This window comes from Zonotrichia leucophrys, chromosome 22 (assembly GCF_028769735.1).
Source record: "Zonotrichia leucophrys gambelii isolate GWCS_2022_RI chromosome 22, RI_Zleu_2.0, whole genome shotgun sequence".
Classification (NCBI taxonomy): domain Eukaryota; kingdom Metazoa; phylum Chordata; class Aves; order Passeriformes; family Passerellidae; genus Zonotrichia; species Zonotrichia leucophrys.
The window spans coordinates 4,226,557-4,253,198 of NC_088191.1; the positions used below are offsets into that span (position 1 = coordinate 4,226,557).

The following is a 26,642-nucleotide window of genomic DNA, read 5'->3' on the forward strand; positions in this document are numbered from 1 at the left end:
CGGGGCAGAGGGGGAGGAGCCGGGATGGGGTGGGAGGAGCCGGGATAGAGCGGGAGGAGCCAGGACGGGGCGGGAGGAGCCGGGATGGGGCGGGAGGAGCCGGGATAGAGCGGGAGGAGCCGGGATAGAGCGGGAGGAGCCGGGATAGAGCGGGAGGAGCCGGGATGGAGTGGGAGGAGCCGGGATGGAGTGGGAGGAGCCAGAGCCGAGCGGGAGGAGCCAGAGCGGGGGGAGAGCCGGGATGGAGGGGGAGGAGCCGGGATGGGGTGGGAGGAGCCGGGATGGGGTGGAAGGAGCCGGGGCAGAGCGGGAGGAGCCAGAGCCGGGCGGGAGGAGCGGGATGGAGCGGGAGGAACGGGATGGAGTGGGAGGAGCCGGGATGGAGTGGGAGGAGCCGGGATGGGGTGGGAGGAGCCGGGATGGGGTGGAAGGAGCCGGGGCAGAGCGGGAGGAGCCCAGATCGGGCGGGAGGAGCCAGAGCCGGGCGGGAGGAGCCAGAGCCGGGCGCAGGCGCCGCTCCGGCATCCGCTGCTCGGCCGGGCCTGGCGGTGAGGGCGCGGGGGGACCCGGCCGGGGCGGCCGCAGCCGGGGGGACACCGGGAGGACACCGAGGGTGCGGGGCGGGGGCGCGGGGGGGCCGGGAGCGGGGATGGGGGCGATGGAGGGGTCGGGGTGAGGGTGATGATGATGGTGATGATGGTGGTGGGGACGGGAGGCAGCACGTGGCGCTGGGACATGGGGGGGCAGGCGGATGCGGAGAGCGGCATGGGGGTGTCCGGGATAGGGGGATAACGGAGGGCAGAGAGGCTGGGGGTGCACAGGGCTGGGGGATTTTGGGGTGCCCGGGGCTGGGGGATTTTGGGGTGCCCTGGGATTTTGGAGATAGCGGGGGTGCAGACGGAGCCAGCACAGGGGCGGGTGAGATTTGGGCACCCACGGGCGGGGGTTGGCGGCTGTCCCTTCCTCCATGTGCTCGTGTCCCTCCACGTGCGTCCCTCCCTCCAGGTGTGTCCCTGTCCCTCCAGGTGTGTCCGCCCTCCTCTGTGCCCCTCTCGTGTGTCTTCCTCCATCATGGTCTGTCCCGCGCAGTGTCCTGTCCCTGTGTGCCCTGCCCTCCACGTGTGTCCCTGTCCCGCCCCATATGCCCCCGTCCCATGTGCCACGTGTCCCTCCCTCCATGTACCCTGTCCTCCAGTGTGTCCCTGTCCCCCTCCAGTGCCCCCTCCCGGTGGCCTGTCTTCAGTGTGTCCCATCCCCATGCCCTCACGTGCCCTAGGTGTGTCTATCCCTGTCCCTCCATGTGTCCCTGTCCTTCCAGGTGTGTCCCTGTCTCTCCCTCCAGGTGCCTCCCTGTCCCTCCAGGGTCCTCCCTGTCCCTTCCTGGTGTCCCTGTCCTCAGGTGTCCCTATCCCCCAGGTGTGTCCCTTCCCCCCAATGTTGTCCCTGTCCCGCAGGTGGTCCCTATCCTCCCTGTCCCTGTTCTCCATTGTGCCCTGTCCCTCCATTGTGTCCCTGTCCCTCCACGTCTTCCCCACGTGTCCCTGTCCCTCAGGTGTGTCCCTGTCCCTCCATGTGCTCCTGTCTCTCCCTCCATGTGTCCCTGTCCCCCGGCAGGCTGTCCCTGTCCCTCCATGTGTGTCCCTGTCCCTCCATGTGTGTCCCTGTCCCTCCATTGTGTCCCTGTCCCTCCAGGTGTGTCCCTGTCCCTCCCTCCATGTGTCCCTGTCCCCCGGCAGGCTGTCCCTGTCCCTCCAGTGTGTCCCTGTCCCTCCAGGTGTGTCCCTGTCCCTCCATGTGTGTCCCTGTCCCTCCATTGTGTCCCTGTCCCCCAGCAGGCTGTCCCTGTCCCTCCATGTGTGTCCCTGTCCCTCCATTGTGTCCCTGTCCCCCAGCAGGCTGTCCCTGGCTCTGTGCCCCATGGATGGCGTTTTCCTGTCGCCCAGCGAGGATGAGTTCGTGGGCAGGATCGTGGAGGAGCTGGAGCACTTCATGGAGCAGGGCCAGCACCACCGGTGGGTCCCTGACTGTCCCCGGGGACACCTGGGCACCTTGGGCTCGTGCTTGCCATCGCTTTTGTGGGGTGAAAGCTGCAGCATTTGGGGTCTGGCTGTGGGGTCCCCTCCCCTGGTCACACCTTCAGGCCGGGCTTTGTGGCCTTCGGTGGCTTTCTGCTCGTCCTGGGTTCACCTGGAGCTGTTCCCAACCCAGAGACCTTTGGAGCCCTCGGGGTGGCCAAGCCCAGGGTGCTGGACAGGAGCTGAGCTGAGCTCCCTGCCAGCTTCTCCTGACCTTAAATATTTGTTTCAGTGCTTTTTTTTTAATAAAATGTTTGGCAAAGAAATTCCCTGTGCCATTGTCAAAGGCTTGGGGACAAACCAGGTGGCAGCAGTGACATTGAACGTGGAGTTTATTTATCCATTCTTGCTTTATTCCTGGTTTCCAGGTGGGAAATGGATTTGTGGAGGAATTTTAAAGTTTGACAGAAAGTTTATATATTTATAAATTTATAATTTGCAAAGTTTGATAGAAGGTTGGTATATTTATAAATTTATAATTTGTAAAGTTTGATAGAAGGCTGGTATATTTATAAATTTATAAAGTTAGATGGAAGGTTTATATATTTATAAATTTATAATTTATAAAGTTTGATAGGAGGTTTATATATTTATAGTATATATTTGTATGTAAAGAGTTATATATAGTATATAACTATATATATATGTAGTTACATACTATATAAAGGTTTATATAGTATATATTTGTATATAAAGAATGTATATATATGTATATATATTTGTATATATATTTGCATATATATATATGCTGTATATGCTATATATGCTATATATACTATATATACTATATATACTATATGTAGTATATATATAGTATATATATAGTATATATATAGCATTTATACTAAATATATGCTATATATATGCTAATTATATACTATATATATAGTATATATTTGTATATAAGGAAGGTTTGTATAATATATATTTGTATCTAATTTTTGGGATAAATATTGATTTAGAAATTTTGAAGAATAAGGTATTGTGGAGAGAGAAATGAAGTTAGACTCAGCCTGGGAGGGAGGGGATCAGTAGCAGCTTTCTGCTGGTGCTTCCCAGCCTTTCCCTTATGGATACAGCAGGAATGAGAGTCCAGGCCAAGGGACTGGGTCAGGCATTCCCCCCACTCCATTTAATGTGTAAAATGTGTCTGGCTGCAAATCTGACGAGTCATTTGTGCCTTTAATACCCCCAAGTCCTGCTTGCCTTTTTTCTGATTTAAACCCCGTGCTGGGGATGCCTCAGGGATGAGTTTATTGAATGTTTCCACCATCCCCATCCCTCCCTGCACGTTCCTGATGCCCTGAGCCCTCTCTGCTTGCAGGGTGCTGCTGTTCCCACCCCTGTCCAGCCGCCTCAGGTACCTGATCCACAGGACCGTGGAGAACATGGAATTGCTGAGCAGCTTCTCGGTGGGAGAGGGCTGGAGGAGGAGGACAGTCATTTGTCACTCTGCTGTCAGGTGAGCTGTCATCCCCTGGGTCAGGGCTGGCAACGACCAAAACCCTGCAATGGTTTGGGAGGGACCCGAAACTCATCCCAGTGCCACCATTGTCACCTTCTGGGGACACCCCCACTGTCCCAGGTGCTCCAAGCCCCAATGTCCAACCTGGCCTTGGGCATTCCAGGGATCCAGAGACAGCCACAGCTGCTCTGGGAATCCCATCCCAGCCCCTCAGCCCTCCCAAAACCATCCATCCCTGCCCTTTGGCAGTGCCATTCCCTGTGTCCTGTCCCTCCATCCTTGTCCCCAGTCCCTCTCCAGCTCTCCTGGAGCCCCTTTAGGCTCTGGAAGGGGCTCTGAGCTCTCCTGGAGCATTCCCAGGTCTCCAGCCCTTGGATCAGGCACAAAGTCACCGTGTCCCATTCAGGTTCCCCATTACCAATGGCACCTCCCAGACCCCAAGGAACAGTGGGATTTTCCCACTTTTGGGAATTTGATGCTTTTACTTTGTCCCCAGTCCCTCTCCAGCTCTCCTGGAGCTCCTTCAGGCCCTGCAAGGGGCTCTGAGCTCTCCTGGAGCATTCCCAGCTCTCTCAGCCTGGCTCCAGCACCGTGTCCCGTTCAGGTTCTCCATTACCAATGGCACCCCCCAGACCGCAAGAACAGTGGGATTTTTTGGCAATTTGATGCTTCTCTTCCTTTCCCCATGTTTTCCCTGCTTTCCTTTCACCATCCTCTCCTTCCCAGTCCCTCTCCAGCTCTCCTGGAGCCCCTTTAGGCTTGGGAAGGGGCTCTGAGCTCTCCCTGGAGCATTCCCAGGTCTCCAGCCCTTGGATCAGGCACAAAGTCACCGTGTCCCATTCAGGTTCCCCATTACCAATGGCACCCCCCAGACCCCAAGGAACAGCGGGATTTTCCCTTTGGGAATTTTTCCTTTTGGGAATTCCCTTTTTGATGCTTTTCCCCTGTGCTTCCCGTGCTCCCCTCTCACCATCCCTTGTCCCCAGTCCCTCTCCAGCTCTCCTGCATCCCCTTCAGGCCCTGAATGGGCTCTGAGCTCTCCTGGAGCATTCCCAGCTCTCTCAGCTGGCTCTAAAGTGTCTCCAGCCCTTGGATCAGGCACAAAGTCACCGTGTCCCATTCAGGTTCCCCATTACCAATGGCACCCCCCCAGACCCCAAGGAACAGTGGGATTTTCCCACTTTTGGGAATTTGATGCTTTTACTTTGTCCCCAGTCCCTGTCCAGCTGTCCTGGATCCCCTTCAGGCCTTGCAAGGGGCTCTGAGCTCTGCCTGGATCCCCTTTAGACACTGGAAAGGGCTCTGAGCTCTCCTGGAGCATTCCCAGGTCTCCAGCCCTTGGATCAGGCACAAAGTCACCGTGTCCCATTCAGGTTCTCCATTACCAATGGCACCCCCCAGACCCCAAGAACAGCGGGATTTTTTGGGAATTTGATGTTTCTTTTCCTCTTCCCCTGTGTTTCCCCTGCTCCCCTCTCCCCATCCCCTCCTTCCCAGTCCCTCTCCAGCTCTCCTGGAGCCCCTTTAGGCTCTGGAAGGGGCTCTGAGCTCTCCTGGAGCATTCCCAGCTCTCTCAGCCTGGCTCCAGAGTGGCTCCAGCACTGTGTCCCATTCAGGTTCTCCATTACCAATGGCACCCCCCAGACCCCAAGGAACAGCTGGATTTTCCCTTTGGGAATTTTTCCTTTTGGGAATTCCCTTTTTGATGCTTTTCCCCTGTGTTTCCCCTGCTCCCCTCTCCCCATCCCCTCCTTCCCAGGCTTCCCAGCGAGCCCTGCAGTGACCCCAAGCCGGGTCCCCCCGCAGGCCGAGCGCAGCGCCCGGCGCAGCCCTGGGGCCGGGGGGCGCGGGGGGCGCGGGGGCCGCGCCACGCCGGGGACACGCACGGGGACGGCGCCCGCGCCACCGTGGGCTCGGGCAGGATCTCCCGGCCGCCCCGGAGGAAACCAGAGCGAGAGCCGTTCGTGCCCCGAGGGGGCCGGAGAAAGGCGAATTGGAGGGAGCGGGAGAGCCCCGGGGATGAGGCGGCGGCAGGAGGGGAAAACGGAGCCAGGAATGCCAGCCGGGAGCAGCAGGAGCTGGGCAGGGCTGGGGGCAGCCCTGGGAAGGAAGAGAGTGTCCCTGGAAGAGGCGGCGCTGAGCATCCCCTGCGGGGTGAGAAGGTGCCGTCCTTGGGGAATGGCGGCCATTGCTGCGAGCGGGAAGGCCGGGGTGAGGACTGTTCCCATTCCCCGAGTTCTGCACACCACAAACACCCTCCTGAGGCAGAGGAGGAACCAAGCCATGGCAGCACCGCCATTGCAGAACACAGCAAACACCCTGCCGAGGCAGAGGAGGAACCAAGCCATGGCAGCACCATCACTGCAGAACACAGCAAACACCCTGCCGAGGCAGAGGGAGAACCAAGCCATGGCAGCACCGCCATTTGTGAGCACAACAAACCCTCACCTGAGGCAGGAGAGGAAGAGTTGGGCCATGGCAGCACCGCCATTGCAGAGCACAACACTCACTCACCTGAGGCAGGGGAGGAGGAACCAAGCCATGGCAGCACCGCCATTGCAGAAGGCAGAGAATTCCAGGCCCAGCTGGAGAAGGAGAAGCAATCCAGCCTGGATTCCAGAGGGTCGGAGTGTGGGAGGAGCTGTGTCCCTTTGGAGAACCACGGTGACAGCAGGACAGCCCCAGGTGTGACAGATCCAGGTGTGACAGATCCAGGTGTGACAGCCCCAGGTGTGACAGATCCAGGTGTGACAGATCCAGGTGTGACAGCCCCAGGTGTGACAGCCCCAGGTGTGACAGACACTGTGGCAGATCAGCAGTCCCGGCATTCCCAGGGAATCCAGGCTGTTCCCAGCCCCAGCGCTGGGCAGGTGGAGCAGGAGCCCCTGCAGAAGGTTCTGGAAGGCCCAGCCGAGGCTCTGGCTGCCCCTGAGCTGCTCCATGAGGGAGATCCAGGGCGGATCCTGGGGAAGGAGGAAGAAGAGGACAAGGAAGGCTGCGGTGTGGCCGAGGCAATGAGGAGGGGCCTGGATTTGGCTGCAGGGGACAGAGAGGGGACGAGGCAGAGCAGCCCTGAGGATGACTGCACGGCAGAGCTCCTGGCTGAGGTGATTTGGGGCAAAATCTGGGAAAAAAGGGGAAGGAGGTGCTCCTGGGAGGGGATCCCATGTCCTGGTGGTGCGGGATGGAGTGGCTGAGGTGAGGATTGGGCTCTGAGGGGGTGAAAAATGTGATTTTTGGTTTTGCTTTTTGATTTTTGTTTTTGGTTTGTTCTTGTTTTTATTTGCTTTTTGTTTTTGATTTTTGCTTTTTGTTTTTGAGTGACAAAACTAGCTTTTGTCTCCTCAAAAAGGAAAGAAGCCCAGAAGTTTATCTTCTCAATTAGGTAAAAAAGGCATTTCATAGACCTGGGGGACTTCACCTCAAACTTAAGGATAACCAATTGAACAAAGCCAAAAAGTTCCACCTCAGCAATTTACTAGAAAAAGAAGAGAACAAAGAAACGAATCACTTTTTGTGAGGGTGTTTAACCAGGAGCAAGAACCTCTTTCACCTAAATCAGTTTTTCTTTGTAAAGAGTTTTGTTATTTTGCCTCTTATTAAATCTTTTTGTTCCCAACACTGCCACAGAAGCCATCCTGCTTATTTTATGCCAAGGTAGCTGAGTTAGCTCAAATATGAAATAAACCTCTGAGAGCTTGTGAGACCCCACTCAAAGCAGCTCACGGGGGTGAAACTCGATCCTGGCTCATTGTTTTGTATTTAATCCTTGTCTGGATCCCCCCAGATCGTTGGGAACCTGTCAGTGAAGGACATCAGCATCGAGAGGATCTCTGTGGATTACCCCGGCTATGGCGAGGCGCAGGTCAGCGAGGGGGACCTGGCCCACGTCACCGAGATCTACGACTTCCCCTCCACCCTGAAAACCGAGGATCTGCTGGGAATGTTCTCGGATTTCCAGTGAGTGACAGCCCAGGGGCCTGGGCAGGGCGGGGAGCGGGGTTTGGCACCAAAATTCTGAGTTTTGGTTTCACCTTCCCCTCACTGTGTTCCTCAAAGGAGCTTTCCCTGCAGGTTAGGCCTGGTTTAAAGCACAGCTTTACTCCCAAATTCTGAATTTTAGTTTCATCTTCCCCTCTTTGTGTGATTCAAAGGAGCTTTCCCTGCAGTTTAGGCCTGGTTTAAAGCACAGCTTTACTCCCAAATTCTGAATTTTAGTTTCACCTTCCCCTCTTTGTGTGATTCAAAGGGGCTTTTCCTGCAGTTTAGGCCTGGTTTAAAGCCCAGCTTTACTCTGTGGCTCTGGCACCCAAATTCTGAATTTTAGTTACACCTTCCCCTCATTGTGTGCCTCAAACCCTTTTCTTGCAGTTTAGGCCTGGTTTAAAGCCCAGCTTTATTCCACACATCTGGCACCCAAATTCTGAATTTTAGTTTCACCTTTCCCTCTCTGTGTGCCACAAGGGCTTTTCCTGTAGCTTAGGCCTGGTTTAAAGCCCAGCTTTGCTCCATGGCTCTAGCACCCAAATTCTGAATTTTAGTTTCACCTTCCCCTCATTGTGTTCCTCAAAGGAGCTTTCCCTGCAGTTTAGGCCTGGTTTAAAGCACAGTTCTACTGCCAAATTCTGAATTTTAGTTTTACCTGCCCCTCATTGTGTTCCTCAAAGGAGCTTTCCCTGCAGTTTAGGCCTGGTTTAAAGCCCAGCTTTACTCTGTGGCTCTAGCACCCAAATTCTGAATTTTAGTTTCACCTTCCCCTCTTTGTGTGATTCAAAGGGGCTTTTCCTGCAGCTTAGGCCTGGTTTAAAGCCCAGCTTTGCTCCACATTTCTGGCAACAAAATTCTGGATTTTAGTTTCACCTTCCTCTCATTGTGTGCCTCAAAGGCTTTTCCTGTAGCTTAGGCCTGGTTTAAAGCCCAGCTTTACTCTGTGGCTCTGGCACCCAAATTCTGAATTTTAGTTTTACCTTCCCCTCATTGTGTGCCTTAAAGGAGCTTTTCCTGCAGTTTAAAGCCCAGCTTTATTCCACATTTCTGGCAACAAAATTCTGAATTTTAGTTTCACCTTCCCCTCATTGTGTGCCTCAAAGGAGCTTTCCCTGCAGTTTAGGCCTGGTTTAAAGCACAGCTTTACTCCCAAATTCTGAATTTTAGTTTCATCTTCCCCTCTTTGTGTGATTCAAAGGAGCTTTCCCTGCAGTTTAGGCCTGGTTTAAAGCCCAATTTTACTCCAGGGCTGTGGCACCCAAATTCTGGATTTTAATTACACCTTCCCCTCATTGTGTGCCTCAAAGGCTTTTCCTGCAGTTTAGGCCTGGTTTAAAGCACAGCTTTACTCCCAAATTCTGAATTTTAGTTTCATCTTCCCCTCTTTGTGTGCCTCAAAGGAGCTTTCCCTGCAGTTTAAAGCCCAGCTTTGCTCCACACCTCTGGCACCCCAATTCTGGATTTTAGTTTCACCTTCCATTCTTTGTGTGGGCCTTAAAGCAGCTTTTCCTGCAGTTTAAAGCCCAGCTTTATTCCACATTTCTGGCAACAAAATTCTGAATTTTAGTTTCACCTTCCCCTCTGTGTTCCTCAAAGGCTTTTCTTGCAGTTTAGGCCTGGTTTACAGCCCAGCTTTGCTCCACATTTCTGGCAATAAGATTCTGGATTTTAGTTTCACCTTCCTCTCATTGTGTGCCTCAAAGGCTTTTCCTGCAGTTCCATGGCTCTAGCACCCAAATTCTGAATTTTAGTTTCACCTTCCCCTCATTGTGTGCCTCAAAGGAGCTATTCCTGTAGCTTAGGCCTGGTTTAAAGCCCAGCTGTACCCCCAAATTCTGAATTTTAGTTTCACCTTCCCCTCATTCTTTGCCTCAAAGGCTTTTCCTGCAGTTTAATCTTGGTTTAAAGCCCAGCTTTAAATAATTCTTCAGTGAGGGCAGAGCTGAGTTCCTCTCTTGGGATAATTCCTGGATTACATGTGAAAATTCCTTCCACAGATCAAGTAAACCAAATCAATTACATTTTAAAATTATATTTAAATTATTCTTTAAAACTGAAAGATATAAATTTATATCATTTTTATTTAATGATTTAAATTTATATTTTAATAATATTTAAATAATTCTTCCTGCATTGTGTGTGCTTGCTCAAATTTCTTTTTCCATTGTCTGGGAGTGAAGCAGAGCTAGAAAAGGATTGGATTATTTTTGAATTCCTGCTCTCAAATTCCCATTTTCCACTGACTCTTTATGAGATTTCACCCCAAAGTCACTTCATAAATCCATTGGTTTTCATTTTTATGCCTGGGAAACACTTCAGAAATGTCAATATTTTGGTGCTGGAAGCCAATCCCTGAAACTGAGGTTGGGTTTGAGAGGAAAAGGAGAATTTGGGGTAATTTCACATTGTGGCCTCAAAAAGGGCACATTTAATGTCATTTTTCCTCCTTTTCCTGCCCTTTCCCCCATTGAAAATGGGAATAATGCTTTGGGAAACTCCAGAAATCCCTGAGAACCCTCCTGGGGCTGCTGGGTTTTGTTGGGGCTTTGGTTTTCTTGACATTAATTCAAATTATTCTTTTTTTTTTGCAGTGAAAGTGGCTTCAAAATCCAGTGGGTGGATGACACGCACGCCCTGGGAATCTTCTCCAGCCCCTCCACAGGTACTGGGGTGGGATTGAGGCACCAGAGCCCCAGTGCAGTGGGATTGATTTTATTTTATTTTATTTTAAATTTTATTTTAAATTTTATTTTAAATTTTATTTTATTTATTTTATTTTTATTTTTATTTTTAATTTATTTTTATATTTTTATTTTTATTTTTATTTTTATTTTTAATTCATTTTATTTTAATTTATTTTAAATTTTTTAATTTAATTTAATTTAATTTAATTTTATTTTTTAATTTTATTTTTAATTTTATTTTATTTTAAATTTTATTTTATTTTTAATTTTATTTTATTTTAAATTTTATTTTATTTTAAATTCAATTTTATTTTAAATTCAATTTTATTTTAAATTTATTTTAATTTTTAATTTAATTTAATTTTATTTTATTTTTAATATTATTTTTAATTTTATTTTTATTTTTATTTTTAATTTTATTTTATTTTAAATTTTATTTTATTTTAAATTTTATTTTATGTTTAATTTTATTTTATTTTAAATTTTATTTTAAATTTTATTTTAAATTTTATTTTATTTTAAATTTGTTTTAATTTAAATTTTATTTTAGTTTAACTTTAATTTATTTTTAATTGTATTTTAATTTTATTTTTATTTTATTCTAGTTTATATTTTGTTTTATTATATTTTTATTTTAATTTTTATTTTATTTAATATTTTATTTTAATTTAATTTAAATTTTAATTTTAATTCTATTTTATTTTTTATTTTATTTGAGTTTATATTTTGGTTTATTCTATTTTCATTTTCATTTATACTTATACTTGTACTTATACTTATATTTTTATTTATTTTATTTTGTTTTATTTTTGTTTTTTTTATTTTACTTATTTTATATATATTATTTTATATGTTATTTTATTTTATTCCATTTTATTTTCTTCCATTTTATTCTATTTCTTTTTTCCTGTTCCTTTCCATGCTCCTGGGTTTTGGGAAGCTGGAATTTCTGGGCTGGGATGTGGAAAGTGCTTTTTAATTGCCTTGGATGCAGCTGTGTGCACTCTGAGAAATTACTAATAATAATAATGATAATCAAGAGGTTTTTCACCTTTTTTTCCCATTTTTTTTGTCTTTTATGACTTGAAAAAAATTCCAATCACCTCCCAAGGGTATTGGGAGGGGGATGGCACAAAAAATCTGGGTAAATTCAATTTTTTGGGGGAACAAACACCCCAAAAGTGCAGCTCAGAGCCAGCCCTGGGGGTTCCTCTCACATCCCAACAGGTTCTGCTCTTTTATTTGGGATTTCCCCTGAAAAGTGCCAGGATTCTTTTCAAATAACATTTCTTTCCTATTTTTTGGGGTTATTCCTGATGGGGAATTGTTCCCACCGTGATTTCAGCTGCTTTAGTCCAAGCTTTGAGCAAATGCTCCAAAAACCCAAAACTTTCCCCTCCATCCCAAACTTTTTCTTCCACACTTCAGAAGTTTTTCCTCCATACTAAACTTCTTCTTCCCTACTTAATTTTTTTCCACATTAAACTTTTTTCTCCATCCTAAACTTCTTTTTCCTCCATGCCAAACTTTTTTCTTCCATACTGAAAATTTTTTTTCCTACTAAAATTTTCTTTCCATATTAAACATTCCTTTCCACCCTAAACTTTTCTTTCCATCCTAAACTTTTTCTTCCATTCTAAAAACTTTTTCCACCCTAAAGTTTTTCCTTCATACTAAACTTCTTCTTCCATATTAACTTGATTTTCCACATGAAACCTTTTCTTCCATACCGAAGTTTTTCCTCCATACTGAACTTTTTCCATATTAAATTTTTTCCTCCATACTAAACTTTCTCTTTCATACTGAACTATTTTTCCATCCTAAAAACTTTTTCCTCCACACTAAACTTTTTCCATACTGAAATTTTTTTCCACACTAAACTTTGTCTTCCACATTAAACTTTTTCCTCCATCCTAAACTTTTCTTTCCATCCCAAACTTTTTCTTCCATACTGAAGTTTTTCCTCCATACTGAACTTTTTCCATACTAAACTTTATTTTCCATATTAAACTTTATTTTCCATATTAAATTTTTCCTCCATACCAAACTTTCTCTTTCATGCTGAACTATTTTTCCATCCTAAAAACTTTTTCCTCCACACTAAACTTTTCTTTCCACCCTAAACTTTTCCTTCCACACCAAACTCTTTTTTCCACACCTTACTTTTTCCTCCATACTGAATTTTTCTTCCATACAAAACTTTTTCCTCCACACTAAACTTTTTCCATACTGAAATTTTTTCCACACTGAACTCTTTCTTCCACATTAAACTTTTCCTCCATCCTAAATTTCTTTTTCCTCCATCCTAAACTTTTCTTTCCATCCCAGACTTTTTCTTACATACTGAACTTTTTCCTTTATACTGAATTTTTCTTCCATATTAAACTTCTTCCATACTGAGCTTTTTCCTCCACCCTAAACCTTTTCTATACTGAATTTTTTCCTCCATACTAAACTTTTTCTTCCTTCCTTAATTTTTTTCCACATTAAACTTTTTTCCTCCATCCGAAACTTTTTCCTCCATGTTAAACTTTTTCTTCCATACTGCACTTTTTCCACATTAAACTTTCTTTTCCTCCACACTAAACTTTTTCTTCCACACTTCAGAAGTTTTTCCCTCATACTAAACTTCTTCTTCCCTACTTAATTTTTTTCCACATTAAACTTTTTTCTCCATCCTAAACTTCTTTTTCCTCCATCCTAAACTTTTTCTTCCATACTGAAATTTTTTTCCCAACTAAACTTTTTTTTGCCATGTTAAACTTTCCTTTCCACCTAAACTTTTCCTTCCCTACTAAACTTTTTCTTCCATTCTAAAAACTTTTTCCACCCTAAAGTTTTTCCTCCATCCTAAACTTCTTCTTCCATATTAACTTGATTTTCCACATGAAACTTTTTCTTCCATACTGAAGTTTTTCCTCCATACTGAACTTTTTCCATACTAAACTTTATTTTCCATATTAAACTTTATTTTCCATATTAAATTTTTCCTCCATACCAAACTTTCATGCTGAACTATTTTTCCACACTAAAAACTTTTTCCTCCACACTAAACTTTTCTTTCCACCCTAAACTTTTCCTTCCACACCAAACTCTTTTTTCCACACCCAACTTTTTCCTCCCTACTAAACTTTATTTTCCATATTAAACTTTTTCCTCCACACTAAACTTTTTCCATACTGACATTTTTTTCCACACTAAACTTTTTCTTCCACATTAAACTTTTTCCTCCATCCTAAATTTCTTTTTCCTCCATCCTAAACTTTTCTTTCCATCCCAAACTTTTTCTTCCATACTGAACTTTTTCCTTTATACTGAATTTTTCTTCCATATTAAACTTCTTCCATATTGAGCTTTTTCCTCCACCCTAAACCTTTTCCATACTGAACTTTTCCCTCCATCCTAAACTTTTTCTTCCACACTTCAGAAGTTTTTCCTCCATACTAAACTTCTTCTTCCCTACTTAATTTTTTTCCACATTAAACTTTTTTCTCCATATTAAACTTCTTTTTCCTCCATCCTAAACATTTTTCTTCCATACTGAAAATTTTCTTCCCTACTAAACTTTTTCTTCCAATCTAAAAACTTTTTCCACCCCAAAGTTTTTCCTCCATCCTAAACTTCTTCTTCCATATTAACTTGATTTTCCACATGAAACTTTTTCTTCCATACTGAAGTTTTTCCATATTAAACTTTATTTTCCATATTAAATTTTTCCTCCATACCAAACTTTCTCTTTCATGCTGAACTATTTTTCCATCCTAAAAACTTTTTCCTCCACACTAAACTTTTCTTTCCACCCTAAACTTTTCCTTCCACACCAAACTCTTTTTTCCACACCCAACTTTTCCCTTCATACTGAATTTTTCTTCCATACAAAACTTTTTCCTCCACACTAAACTTTTTCCATACTGAAATTTTTTTCCACACGAAACTTTTTCTTCCACATTAAACTTTTTCCTCCATCCTAAACTTTTCTTTTCATCCCAGACTTTTTCTTCCATACTGAACTTTTTCCTCTGTACTGAGTTTTTCTTCCATATTAAACTTCTTCCATATTGAGCTTTTTCCTCCACCCTAAACCTTTTCCATACTGAACTTTTCTCTCCATCCTAAACTTTTTCTTCCACACTTCAGAAGTTTTTCCCTCATACTAAACTTCTTCTTCCCTACTTAATTTTTTTCCACATTAAACTTTTTTCTCCATCCTAAACTTCTTTTTCCTCCATGCTAAACTTTTTCTTCCATACTGAAATTTTTTTTTCCCTACTAAACATTTTTTTTCCATGTTAAACTTTCCTTTCCACCCTAAACTTTTTCTTCCATTCTAAAAACTTTTTCCACCCTAAAGTTTTTCCTCCATCCTAAACTTCTTCTTCCATATTAACTTGATTTTCCACATGAAACTTTTTCCTCCATCCTAAACTTTTCTTTCCATCCCAAACTTTTTCTTCCATACTGAACTTTTTCCTCTGTACTGAATTTTTCTTCCATATTAAACTTCTTCCATATTGAGCTTTTTCCTCCACACTAAACCTTTTCCATACTGAACTTTTCCCTCCATTTTAAACTTTTTCCTCCATACTAAACTTCTTCTTCCCTACTTAATTTTTTTCCACATTAAACTTTTTTCACCATCCTAAACTTCTTTTTCCTCCATGCTAAACTTTTTTCTTCCATACTGAAATTTTTCTTCCCTACTAAACTTTTTCTTCCATTCTAAAAACTTTTTCCACCCTAAAGTTTTTCCTCCATCCTAAACTTCTTCTTCCATATTAACTTGATTTTCCACATGAAACTTTTTCTTCCATACTGAAGTTTTTCCTCCATACTGAACTTTTTCCATACTAAACTTTATTTTCCATATTAAATTTTTCCTCCATACCAAACTTTCTCTTTCATGCTGAACTATTTTTCCATCCTAAAAACTTTTTCCTCCACACTAAACTTTTCTTTCCACCCTAAACTTTTCCTTCCACACCAAACTCTTTTTTCCACACCCAACTTTTTCCTCCCTACTAAACTTTATTTTCCATATTAAACTTTTTCCTCCACACTAAACTTTTTCCATACTGAAATTTTTTTCCACACGAAACTTTTTCTTCCACATTAAACTTTTTCCTCCATCCTAAACTTTTCTTTCCATCCCAAACTTTTTCTTCCATACTGAACTTTTTCCTTTATACTGAATTTTTCTTCCATATTAAACTTCTTCCATACTGAGCTTTTTCCTCCACCCTAAACCTTTTCTATACTGAATTTTTTCCTCCATCCCAAACTTTTTCTTCCATACTGAACTTTTTCCTCCATCCTAAACATTTTTCTCCATGTTAAAACTTTTCCCTCCATCCTAAACTTTTTCTTCCATATTTCAGAACTTTTTCCCCCATACTAAACTTCTTCTTCCCTACTTAATTTTTTTCCACATTAAACTCCTTTCTCCATCCTAAACTTCTTTTTTCTCCATGCTAAACTTTTTTCTTCCATACTGAAATTTTTTTTTCCTACTAAAATTTTCTTTCCATGTTAAACATTCCTTTCCACCCTAAACTTTTTCCTCCATTCCAAACTTTTTCTTCCATTCTAAAAACTTTTTCCACCCTAAAGTTTTTCCTCCATCCTAAACTTCTTCTTCCATATTAACTTGATTTTCCACATGAAACTTTTTCTTCCATACTGAAGTTTTTCCTCCATACTGAACTTTTTCCATACTAAACTTTATTTTCCATATTAAATTTTTCCTCCATACCAAACTTTCTCTTTCATGCTGAACTATTTTTCCACACTAAAAACTTTTTCCTCCACACTAAACTTTTTCCATACTGAAATTTTTCCTCCACCCTAAACTTTTTCCTCCATCCTAAACTTTTTCTTCCATCCTAAAGTTTTTTCTCCACGTTAAAACTTTTTCCTCCATCCTAAACTTTTTTCCACATTAAACTTTCTTTTCCTCCACTATAAACTTTTTCTTCCATACTGCACTTTTGTTCCATACTGCACTTTTTCCATACTGCACTTTCTTTCCATGCTAAACTTCTTTTTCCTCCATCCTAAACTTTTTCCCCCACACTGAACTTTCTTTTCTTTCCACATTAAACTTTTCCTTCCACACTAAACTTCTTCCTCCATACTGAACGTTTTCTCCCATCCTAAGGTTTTTTCTTCCATGTTAAACTTTTTCTTCCATACTGCACTTTTGTTCCATACTGCACTTTTTCCTCTATACTGAGTTTTTCTTCCATATTAAATTTCTTCCATATTGAGCTTTTTCCTCCATCCTAAACTTTTTCCTCCATCCTAAACTTTTTCTTCCACACTTCAGAAGTTTTTCCTCCGTACTAAACTTCTTCTTCCCTACTTAATTTTTTTCCACACTAAACTTTTTCCTCCATACTGAACGTTTTCTCCCATCCTAAAGTTTTTTTTTCCATGTTAAACTTTTTCCTCCATGTTAAACTTTTTCTTCCATACTGCACTTTTGTTCCATACTGCACTTTTTCCTCTATACTGAGTTTTTCTTCCATATTAAATTTCTTCCATATTGAGCTTTTTCCTCCATCCTAAACTTTTTCCTCCATCCTAAACTTTTTCCTCCATGTTAAACTTTTTCTTCCACACTAAACTTTTCCCTCCATACTAAACTTTTTTCCACATTAAACTTTCTTTTCCTCCACTATAAACTTTTTCTTCCATACTGCACTTTTGTTCCATACTGCACTTTTTCCATACTGCACTTTCTTTCCATGCTAAACTTCTTTTTCCTCCATCCTAAACTTTTTCCCCCACACTGAATTTTCTTTTCCTTCCACACTAAACTTTTCCCTCCATACTGAACGTTTTCTCCCATCCTAAAGTTTTTTTTTCCATGTTAAACTTTTTCCCCCATGCTAAACTTTTTCTTCCATACTGCACTTTTGTTCCATACTGCACTTTTTCCTCTATACTGAGTTTTTCTTCCATATTAAACTTCTTCCATATTGAGCTTTTTCCTCCACACTAAACCTTTTCCATACTGAACTTTTCCCTCCATCCTAAACTTTTTCTTCCATCCTAAAGTTTTTTCTCCATGTTAAAACTTTTCCCTCCATACTAAACTTTTTTCCACATTAAACTTTCTTTTCCTCCACTATAAACTTTTTCTTCCATACTGCACTTTTGTTCCATACTGCACTTTTTCCATACTGCACTTTCTTTCCATGCTAAACTTCTTTTTCCTCCATCCTAAACATTTTTCCCCCACACTGAATTTTCTTTTCCTCCACACTAAACTTTTCCTTCCACACTAAACTTCTTCCTCCATACTAAACGTTTTATTCCATCCTAAGGTTTTTTCCCATGTTAAACTTTTTCTTCCATACTGCACTTTTGTTCCATACTGCACTTTTTCCTCTATACTGAGTTTTTCTTCCGTATTAAACTTCTTCCATATTGAGCTTTTTCCTCCACACTAAACTTTTTCCTCCATCCTAAACTTTTTCCATACTGAACTTTTTCCTCCATCCTAAACTTTTTCCATACTGAACTTTTTCCTCCATCCTAAACTTTTTCTTCCATCCTAAAGTTTTTTCTCCATGTTAAAACTTTTTCCTCCATACTAAACTTTTTTCCACATTAAACTTTCTTTTCCTCCACTATCAACTTTTTCTTCCATACTGCACTTTTTCCATACTGCACTTTTTCCATACTGCACTTTTTCCATACTGCACATTTTCCATACTGCACTTTCTTTCCATGCTAAACTTCTTTTTCCATACTAAACTTCTTTTTCCTCCATCCTAAACATTTTTCCCCCACACTGAATTTTCTTTTCCTCCACACTAAACTTTTTCTTCCATACTACGCTTTTGTTCCATACTGCACATTTTCCATACTGCACTTTTTCCATACTGCACTTTCTTTCCATGCTAAATTTCTTTTTCCATGCTAAACTTCCTTTTCCATGCTAGAACCCCCAGGTTTCTCCCCCTGTGCTGAGCCCCACCACAGTCCATCTCCCACACTCATCATTCCCGCTCATCCCAAACTCTCGGCAGTTTCTCCACGGACCAAGGTTAAAGCAGATTCTCCTGGGGGTCAGGGCAGGCCCAGGAGTCTCCCCCGGGTTCCAGCCCAGCCTGATGGGAATTTTGGGGTTAATTCCGGCCCTTTTGTGTCCCTGCAGCCTCGCAGGCCCTGGGCCGCCGCTACCCCTGCCTGAAGATCCGGCCCCTGCTCCACGCCAGCAAACAGGCCAAGGTCAAGGCGCTGCAGAGACCGAGTGAGGCACAGCCCTGAACCCCCTGAACCCCCTGAGCCCTGATGCCCTGACCCCCCTGGAACCCCCTGAACCCCCCTGGAACCCCCTGAACCCCCCTGGAATGCCCTGAGCCCCCTGGAATGCCCTGAGCCCACCCCAATTCCCTGAGCCCCCCTGGAATGCCCTGAGCCCCCTGGAATTCCCTGAGCCCACCCCAATTCCCTGAGCCCCCCTGGAATCCCCTGAGCCCCCCTGGAATGCCCTGAGCCCCCCTGGAATGCCCTGAGCCCCCCTGGAATCCCCTGAGCCCACCCCAATTCCCTGAACCCCCCCTGGAATCCCCTGAGCCCCCCTGGAACCCCCTGAGCCCCCCCTGGAACCCCCTGAGCCCCCCTGGAACCCCCTGAACCCCCCTGGAATTCCCTGAGCCCACCCCTGTTCTCTCCTGGAATTCCCTAAATTCACCCCAGTTCCCCTGGAATTCCCTGAGCTCACCCCAATTCTCCTGAATTTCCCCAAATCCACCCTCCTGCTCCTGGAATTCCCTAAACCCATCCCACACTTCTGGATTTCCCTAAATCCACCCCAATTCTCCTGCATTTCCCTAAATCCACCCATCTCCTGGAATTCCCTAAACCCACCCCAATTCCCCTGGAATTCTCTAAATCCACCCCACCTCTCCTGCATTTCCATATATCCACCACACTGCTTCTCCTGGATTTCCCTAAATCCACCCCACTTCTCTTGGAATATCCCTAAATCCACCCCATTTCTCTTTGATTTCCCTAAATCCACCCCCCTTCTCCTGGAATTCCCTAAATCCACCCCCCTTCTAAATTTCCCTAAATTCACCCCAATTCCCCTGGAATTCCCTGAGCCCACCCCACTTCTCCACCTACCCCTCTTCTGCATTTCCCCAAATTCGCCCCAATTCTAAATTTCCCTAAATCCACCCCAATTCTTCTGGATTTCCTTAAATCCATCCCCTTCTCTCCTGAATTTCCCCAAATCCACCCCATTTTTCCTGAATTTCCCTAAATCCACCCCAATTCTCCTGTAATTCCCTGAACCCACCCCACCTCTCCTGGATTCCTCTAAACCCTAGATTTCTCCTGAATTTCCCTAAATCCACCCCACTTCTGCATTTCCCTAAATCCATCCCCTTCTCTCCTGGATTTCCCAAAACCCATCCCACACTTCTCCTGGAATTCCCTAAATCCACCCCATTTCTCTTGGATTTCCCTAAACCCACTTCTGGAATTCCCTAAACCCACCCCACTTCTAAATTTCCCTAAATCCACCCCAATTCCCCTGGATCTCCCTAAACCCACCCCAATTCTCCTAAATTTCCCTAAATCCACCCCAATTCCCCTGGAATTCCCTAAACCCACCCCACTTCTCCACCTACCCCTCTTCTGGATTTCCCCAAATTCACCCCAATTCTGGATTTCCCTAAATCCACCCCAGTTCCCCTGGAATTCCCTGAACCCACCCCAATTCTCCTGAATTTCCCCAAATCCACCCTCCTGCTCCTGGAATTCCCTAAACCCATCCCACACTTCTGGATTCCTCTAAACCCTAGATTTCTCCTAAATTTCCCTAAATCCACCCCACTTCTGAATTTCCCTAAATCCATCCCCTTCTCTCCTGGAATTCCCTAAATCCACCCCATTTCTCTTGGATTTCTCTAAACCCACCCCATCTGGAATTCCCTAAATCCACCCCCCTTCTGCATTTCCATAAATCCACCCCATTTCTTCTCCTGGAATTCCCTAAATCCACCCCACTTCTAAATTTCCCTAAATCCACCCCAATTCCCTTGGAATTCCCTAAATCCACCCCATTTCTCTTTGATTTCCCTAAACCCACCCCATTTCTCCTAAATTTCCCTAAATCCACCCCACACTTTGCATTTCCCACCCCTCCCTGCTCCACATGACAAATCCACACTCAGCATTAATTATTGATCTGATTGGTTTTTTTATGGGTGTGGAATTTTTGCTGGAATTCAGATGTAATTTAAAATTTAATTTAATTTTTTTTATTTTGGGTGTAATTTGCTGCGATTTGGGGCAGCTGGAAGGAGAAAGGGTTGAGCTGGAATTGGGATTTTTTTTTTTTTTTTAGCATCAAATTCCCTCAGGAATTTTCCCTTCCCTCTCCCCCCCTGGCAACCCAAAGCAGACAAACCCAATCTGGTGTTGGCGTCGTTTTATTGAGGAAGGAGAAATGGTGAAGCTGAGCCATGAACATTGATTGATTGATTAATTATTGATTGATTTATTGATTTAATTGCCTTTCAATCACATTGATCAGCTCCAGTTGCCACAGGAAAGCAAAGCCACGAAGCTCAGCAGCAGCAGAGATCTGAACCAACAATTCCTGGCTTTTCCCAGCTCACTGCAGTCACAATAAATTCAATTTTATTGCTTTAAAGGGGACACTGCCACAGGGACAAACTGAGGTTCAGCACTGCTGGGTTTAAAGGAAAGATCCAAAAAAATTTGGTTTATTTGCATCTCCCCTTCATCTGTTTTTTTCATTTATTCGCTCTTCTGAAGCAGGTTAAATTCAAATAGAATTATTTTAAATTTTTATTTATTATTATTTAAAATTTTATTTTTTATTAATTAATTATTTAATTAATTAATAATTAAATATAACAATTCTGTTGGTATCCAGTTTCAATTGATTCTTTTCCAAACACAAATTTGGATTTTAATCAGCTGACAGTGTCTCTTTTAAAATTTTATTTTAAATTATTTTTTTTCCCCTTAATGAATGAAACTTCTGGAAAAACAACCAGAGCCCCCCCCCCCTTGCTGTGTAGATAACAACTTCTAATTGATAAAGGATTAATTAATTAATCCTCAAATTTAAATGATGGTGGACTTTTTGGTGGATTTCCTTATAGATGGAATTGGAACCATCCAAAAAATGGAGGGCACTGAGCAAGGGGCTTCCAAAATTATCTGAAATATTTAGATTGAATTTAAAATGCAGATTTTTAAAATTTTGCAAGGATTTTGGCAGCTGGTTTTGAGGATTTTCAATTGGATAAATGGATTAATGGCTTGGGTTTTTCCAGGCGTGGGATGTTGGGAATTTTGCCAGGAATAATTCCTGGCAGAGGAAAAATTTTATGTCCAACCCAATTCTGAAAAATTCTCTATAACCCTGAAAAAATCCAATTTATTCACCGAGACGGAAAAATTTTATGTCCAACCTAATTCTATCTCTATAATCCTGAAAAAATCAAATTTTTTCACCGATATAAAATTTTTCCATGTCCAACCCAATGCTATATTCTGAAAACTCTCTATAATCCTGAAAAAATCAAATTTTTTCACCGAGATAAAATTTTTCCATATCCAACCCAATTCTATATTCTGAAAAACTCTCTAAATCCTGAAAAAAATCAAATTTTTTCACCGAGATGGAAAAATTTTATGTCCAACCCAATTCTATATTCTGAAAAACTCTCTATAATCCTGAAAAAAAATCAAATTTATTCACCGAGATGGAAAAATTTTATGTCCAACCCAATTCTATCTCTATAATCCTGAAAAAATCAAATTTTTTCACCGAGATAAAATTTTTCCATGTCCAACCCAATGCTATATTCTGAAAAATTCTCTATAACCCTGAAAAAATAAAATTTATTCACCGAGACGGAAAAATTTTATGTCCAACCCAATGCTATATTCTGAAAAATTCTCTATAATAGTGAAAAAAATCAAATTTATTCAGCGAGACAGATATGTCCAACCCAATTCTGTATTCTGAAAAATTCTCTGTAACCCTGAAAAAACCAAATTTAGTCACCGAGACGGAAAAATTTTATGTCCAACCCAATTCTATATTCTGAAAAATTCTCTATAACCCTGAAAAAAATCCAGTTTATTCACTGAGACAGAAAAATTTTATGTCCAACCCAATTCTGAAAAATTCTCTATAACCCTGAAAAAACCAAATTTATTCACCGAGATGGAAAAATTTTATGTCCAACCCAATGCTATATTCTGAAAAATTCTCTATAATCCTGAAAAAATCAAATTTTTTCACCGAGATAAAATTTTTCCATGTCCAACCCAATTCTGTATTCTGAAAAATTCTCTGTAATCCTGAAAAAATCCAATTTATTCACCAAGACAGAGAAATTTTATGTCCAACCCAATTCTGTATTCTGAAAAATTCTCTGTAACCCTGAAAAAATCCAATTTATTCACCAAGATGGAAAAAATTTATGTCCAAGCCAATTCTATATTTTGAAAAATTCTCCATAATACTGAAAAAATCAAATTTTTTCACCGAGATAAAATTTTTCCATGTCCAACCCAATTCTATATTCTGAAAAAATCAAATTTATTCACTGAGACGGAAAAATTTTCTGTCCAACCCAATTCTATATTCTGAAAAATTCTCTATAACCCTGAAAAAAATCCAGTTTATTCACTGAGATGGAAAAATTTTATGTCCAACCCAATTCTGAAAAATTCTCTATAATAGTGAAAAAAATCAAATTTATTCAGCGAGACAGATATGTCCAACCCAATTCTGTATTCTGAAAAACTCTCTATAATCCTGAAAAAATCCAATTTTTTCACTGAGATAAAATTTTTCCATGTCCAACCCAATTCTATATTCTGAAAAATTCTCTATAACCCTGAAAAAATTTTTCCGTCTTGGTGAATAAATTTGATTTTATGTCCAACCCAATTCTGTATTCTGAAAAATTCTCCATAACCCTGAAAAAATCCAATTTATTCACCGAGACGGAAAAATTTTATGTCCAACCCAATTCTGAAAAACTCTCTATAATCCTGAAAAAAAATCAAATTTATTCACCAAGATGGAAAAATTTTATGTCCACCCCAATTCTATATTCTGAAAAACTCTCTATAACCCTGAAAAAATCAAATTTTTTCACAGAGATGGAAAAATTTTATGTCCAACCCAATTCTGAAAAATTCTCTATAATCCTGAAAAAACCCAATTTATTCACCGAGATGGAAAAATTTTATGTCCAACCCAATTCTATATTCTGAAAAATTCTCCATAACCCTGAAAAAAATCCAATTTATTCACCGAGACGGAAAAATTTTGTCGACGAAGGCACAAAACAGCAGGGAAAAAAAAGCTGATTTTTGGGGATTTACGCCCGAATTTCTCCCTGATTGTTCTGCAGGTGGGTAAAATTCATTTTTATTTTTATTTTTATTTTTTATTTTATTTTTATTTTTGCCCAGAGCTGCTCCAGCTGGGGAAGGAGCGGCCGCAGACGGACACGGCCGTGGCCCGGAGGCTCCTGAGCCGCGCCCTGGGCTGGCGGCAGCGGCAGCAGGAGCCGGCAGGGATGGAGGATTCCCATCGGGAACCCCCGGATCCGCAGGAATAACCCCAAAATCCCAACCCCAAAAACCCTGGAAAGATGAGCACGGCCATGTTAGGAATAACCCCAAAAACCCTGGAAAGATCAGCATGGCCATGTTAGGAATAACCCCAAAAACCCAACCCCAAAAACCCTGTAAAGATGAGCATGGCCATGTTAGGAATAACCCCAAAAATCTGTAAAATGAGCATGGCCATGTTAGGAATAACCCCAAAAACCCTGTAAAAATGAGCATGGCCATGTTAGGAATAACCCCAAAAATCCTGTAAAGATGAGCATGGCCATGTTAGGAATAACCCCAAAAACCCTGTAAAAATGAGCATGGCCATGTTAGGAATAACCCCAAAAATCCAACCCCAAAAACCCTGTAAAAATGGGCATGGCCATGTTAGGAATAACCCCAAAAACCCTGTAAAAATGAGCATGGCCATGTTAGGAATAACCCCAAAAATCCTGTAAAGATGAGCATGGCCATGTTAGGAATAACCCCAAAAACCCTGTAAAAATGAGCATGGCCATGTTAGGAATAACCCCAAAAACCCTGTACAGATGAGCATGGCCATGTTAGGAATAACCCCAAAAATCCTGTAAAAATGAGCATGGCCATGTTAGGAATAACCCCAAAAATCCTGTAAAATCAGCATGGCCGTGCCATTCAATGCATGCAGAGCAGGGGGTGTTTCCTTGCTGGGGTTTTTGTGGAGCCCCTGGGAAGTGCTGGAATTTAAAAAGCAGGGATGAGTTGGGTTCTTTATTCCTCATTCCTGCTCTGTTTTCCAACCATAAATAAGAAAATTGGGATTTTTTTTGGGGCCAAAGTTCAGCTCCGAGCAAGGGCAGGAGTTGGAGAATCTGTTCTGAGTTTGTTGTGATGTTGCTGTTGGGATATCCCAGAACTGACAGGCAGTGAATCCAATTTTTTAGGGAATTTATTTTTTTCCTTATTTACAGAGTTTCAAGAGGCTGAAATTCCCCTGTGGGTGAGGAAAGTTGGGATCTGCTCATTAGGGAAAAAAAAAATTCCAGGATTTGCCTGTGCTGGGTTTAAAATGAGCTTCCATTCCCATCCCAAGCTCTGCTCCTGCTCCAGGCTGGAATTCTGGGGGAAAACTGGAATTTTCCCATTGCCAGGAGGTTAAAACCCTCTGGAGAAATGACAAATACTCCAAATATTTTTGCATTTTTAAGCCTCACAACAACATCCCTGTGAGGTTTTGGGGGAAGTTTGGAATTCCCTGTGGAATCAGCTGAAATTCTGAGGGAACTTTGATAGAGGGGAAAAAAAAAACCCCAAAACTTCCATGAATTGTGAGGAGAAAATACAGCAAGGGCTTCTGAAGGGATATATATTATTTTTTCCAGGGAAAAGGTTTTTATTGGAGCTCTGTAGCAAAGTGTGTCCTCAAACAAACAGAGGAGAGGCAGAAATTCCCTCTGGTGAGGTGCACAAGGATAATTCATCCTTGGGAAAAAAAAAATATGGAATATCCAGTCAGGAGTGCTGGGTCGCTTCAGGGAGCTTTGATTCCCTGGGAGATTCCCTGGGAAATTGAAATTCCATGTGAAATTGAAATTCCCTGTGAAGTTCCAGATTAAATTCTCTGTGAAATTGAAATTCCCTGTGAAATTCCATATGAAATTCCCTGTGAAATTCCTTATAAAATTGAAATTCCTTGTGAAATTCCATATGGAATTCCCTGTGAAATTGAAGTTCCCAGTGAGATTCCTTATAAAATTGAAATTCCCTGTGCAATTCCATATGAAATTCCCTGTGAAATTCCATATGAAATTCCATGTGAAATTGAAGTTCCCTGTGAGATTCCTTATAAAATTGAAATTCCCTGTGCAATTCCATATGAAATTCCCTGGGAAATTGAAATTCCATGTGAAATTCCATATGAAATTCCCTGGGAAATTGAAATTCCATATGAAATTGAAATTCCCTGTGAAATTAAAATTCCATGTGAAATTCCATATTCAGTTCCCTGTGAAATTGAAATTCCCAGTGAGATTCCTTATAAAATTGAAATTCCCTGTGAAATTCCATATGAGATTCCCTGTGCAATTGAAATTCCATGTGAAATTCCATATGAAATTCCCTGGGAAATTGAAATTCCATGTGAAATTGAAATTCCCTGTGAAATTGAAATTCCATGTTCAATTCCCTGTGAAATTGAAATTCCCAATGAGATTTGTTACAAAATTGAAATTCCCTATGAAATTCCCTATGAAATTAAAATTCCCAGTGAGATTTCTTATGAAATTGAAAATCCCTGTGAAATTCCCTGTGAAATTGAAATTCCATATGACATTCCCTGGGAAATTGAAATTCCCTGTGAAATTAAAATTCCATGTGAAATTCCATATGAAATTCCCTGTGCAATTGAAATTCCCAGTGAGATTCCTTATAAAATTGAAATTCCCGTGAAATTGAAGTTCCTTGTGAGATTCCTTATAAAATTGAAATTCCCTGTGCAATTCCATATGAGATTCCACGGCAAATTGAAATTCCCTGTGCAATTCCATATTCAATTCCCTGTGAATTTGAAATTCCCAGTGAGATTCCTTACAAAATTGAAATTCCCTATGAAATTCTGTATGAAATTGAAGTTCCCTGTGAGATTTCTTATGAAATTGAAATTCCCTGTGAAATTGAAATTCCATATGAAATTAAAATTCCATGTGAAATTCCATATTTAGTTCCCTGTGAAGTTGAAATTCCCAGTGAGATTCCTTATAAAATTGAAATTCCCTGTGAAATTCCATATGAGATTCCCCGTGCAATTGAAATTCCATGTGAAAT

At 42.1% G+C, this 26,642-nt stretch overlaps 1 protein-coding gene across 4 annotated transcripts; it reads left to right on the forward strand.

The window, feature by feature from the left end:
• The first annotated feature begins 492 nt into the window (after positions 1-492).
• On the forward strand, positions 493-25,612 carry R3HCC1 (R3H domain and coiled-coil containing 1). 4 transcript variants are annotated; one of them, XM_064731231.1, is made up of 9 exons: positions 493-548; positions 1,896-2,012; positions 3,400-3,537; positions 5,300-6,285; positions 6,331-6,647; positions 7,328-7,500; positions 10,119-10,189; positions 18,373-18,468; positions 23,697-25,612. In XM_064731231.1, exons 2-9 carry the CDS (start codon positions 1,918-1,920, stop codon positions 23,843-23,845), a joined length of 2,025 nt encoding a protein of 674 aa, XP_064587301.1. In that variant the 5' UTR covers positions 493-548; positions 1,896-1,917; the 3' UTR covers positions 23,846-25,612. The 4 variants fall into 4 exon arrangements, with proteins under 4 accessions (XP_064587301.1, XP_064587300.1, XP_064587302.1 ...); XM_064731230.1 differs by having other exon boundaries at positions 5,300-6,225; positions 6,271-6,647; XM_064731232.1 differs by having other exon boundaries at positions 5,300-6,225; positions 6,301-6,647.
• The last annotated feature ends 1,030 nt before the right edge of the window (positions 25,613-26,642 follow it).

Excerpts from the sequence above, each read along its gene's own strand:
- R3HCC1 (XM_064731228.1), top strand. The coding sequence starts at position 1,918 with ATGGATGGCGTTTTCCTGTCGCCCAGCGAGGATGAGTTCGTGGGCAGG. Across the intron at positions 3,538-5,299 it reads ATTTGTCACTCTGCTGTCAG|GCTTCCCAGCGAGCCCTGCA; the intron begins GTGAGCTGTCAT and ends CCTCCTTCCCAG. Across the intron at positions 6,648-7,327 it reads CGGCAGAGCTCCTGGCTGAG|ATCGTTGGGAACCTGTCAGT; the intron begins GTGATTTGGGGC and ends GGATCCCCCCAG.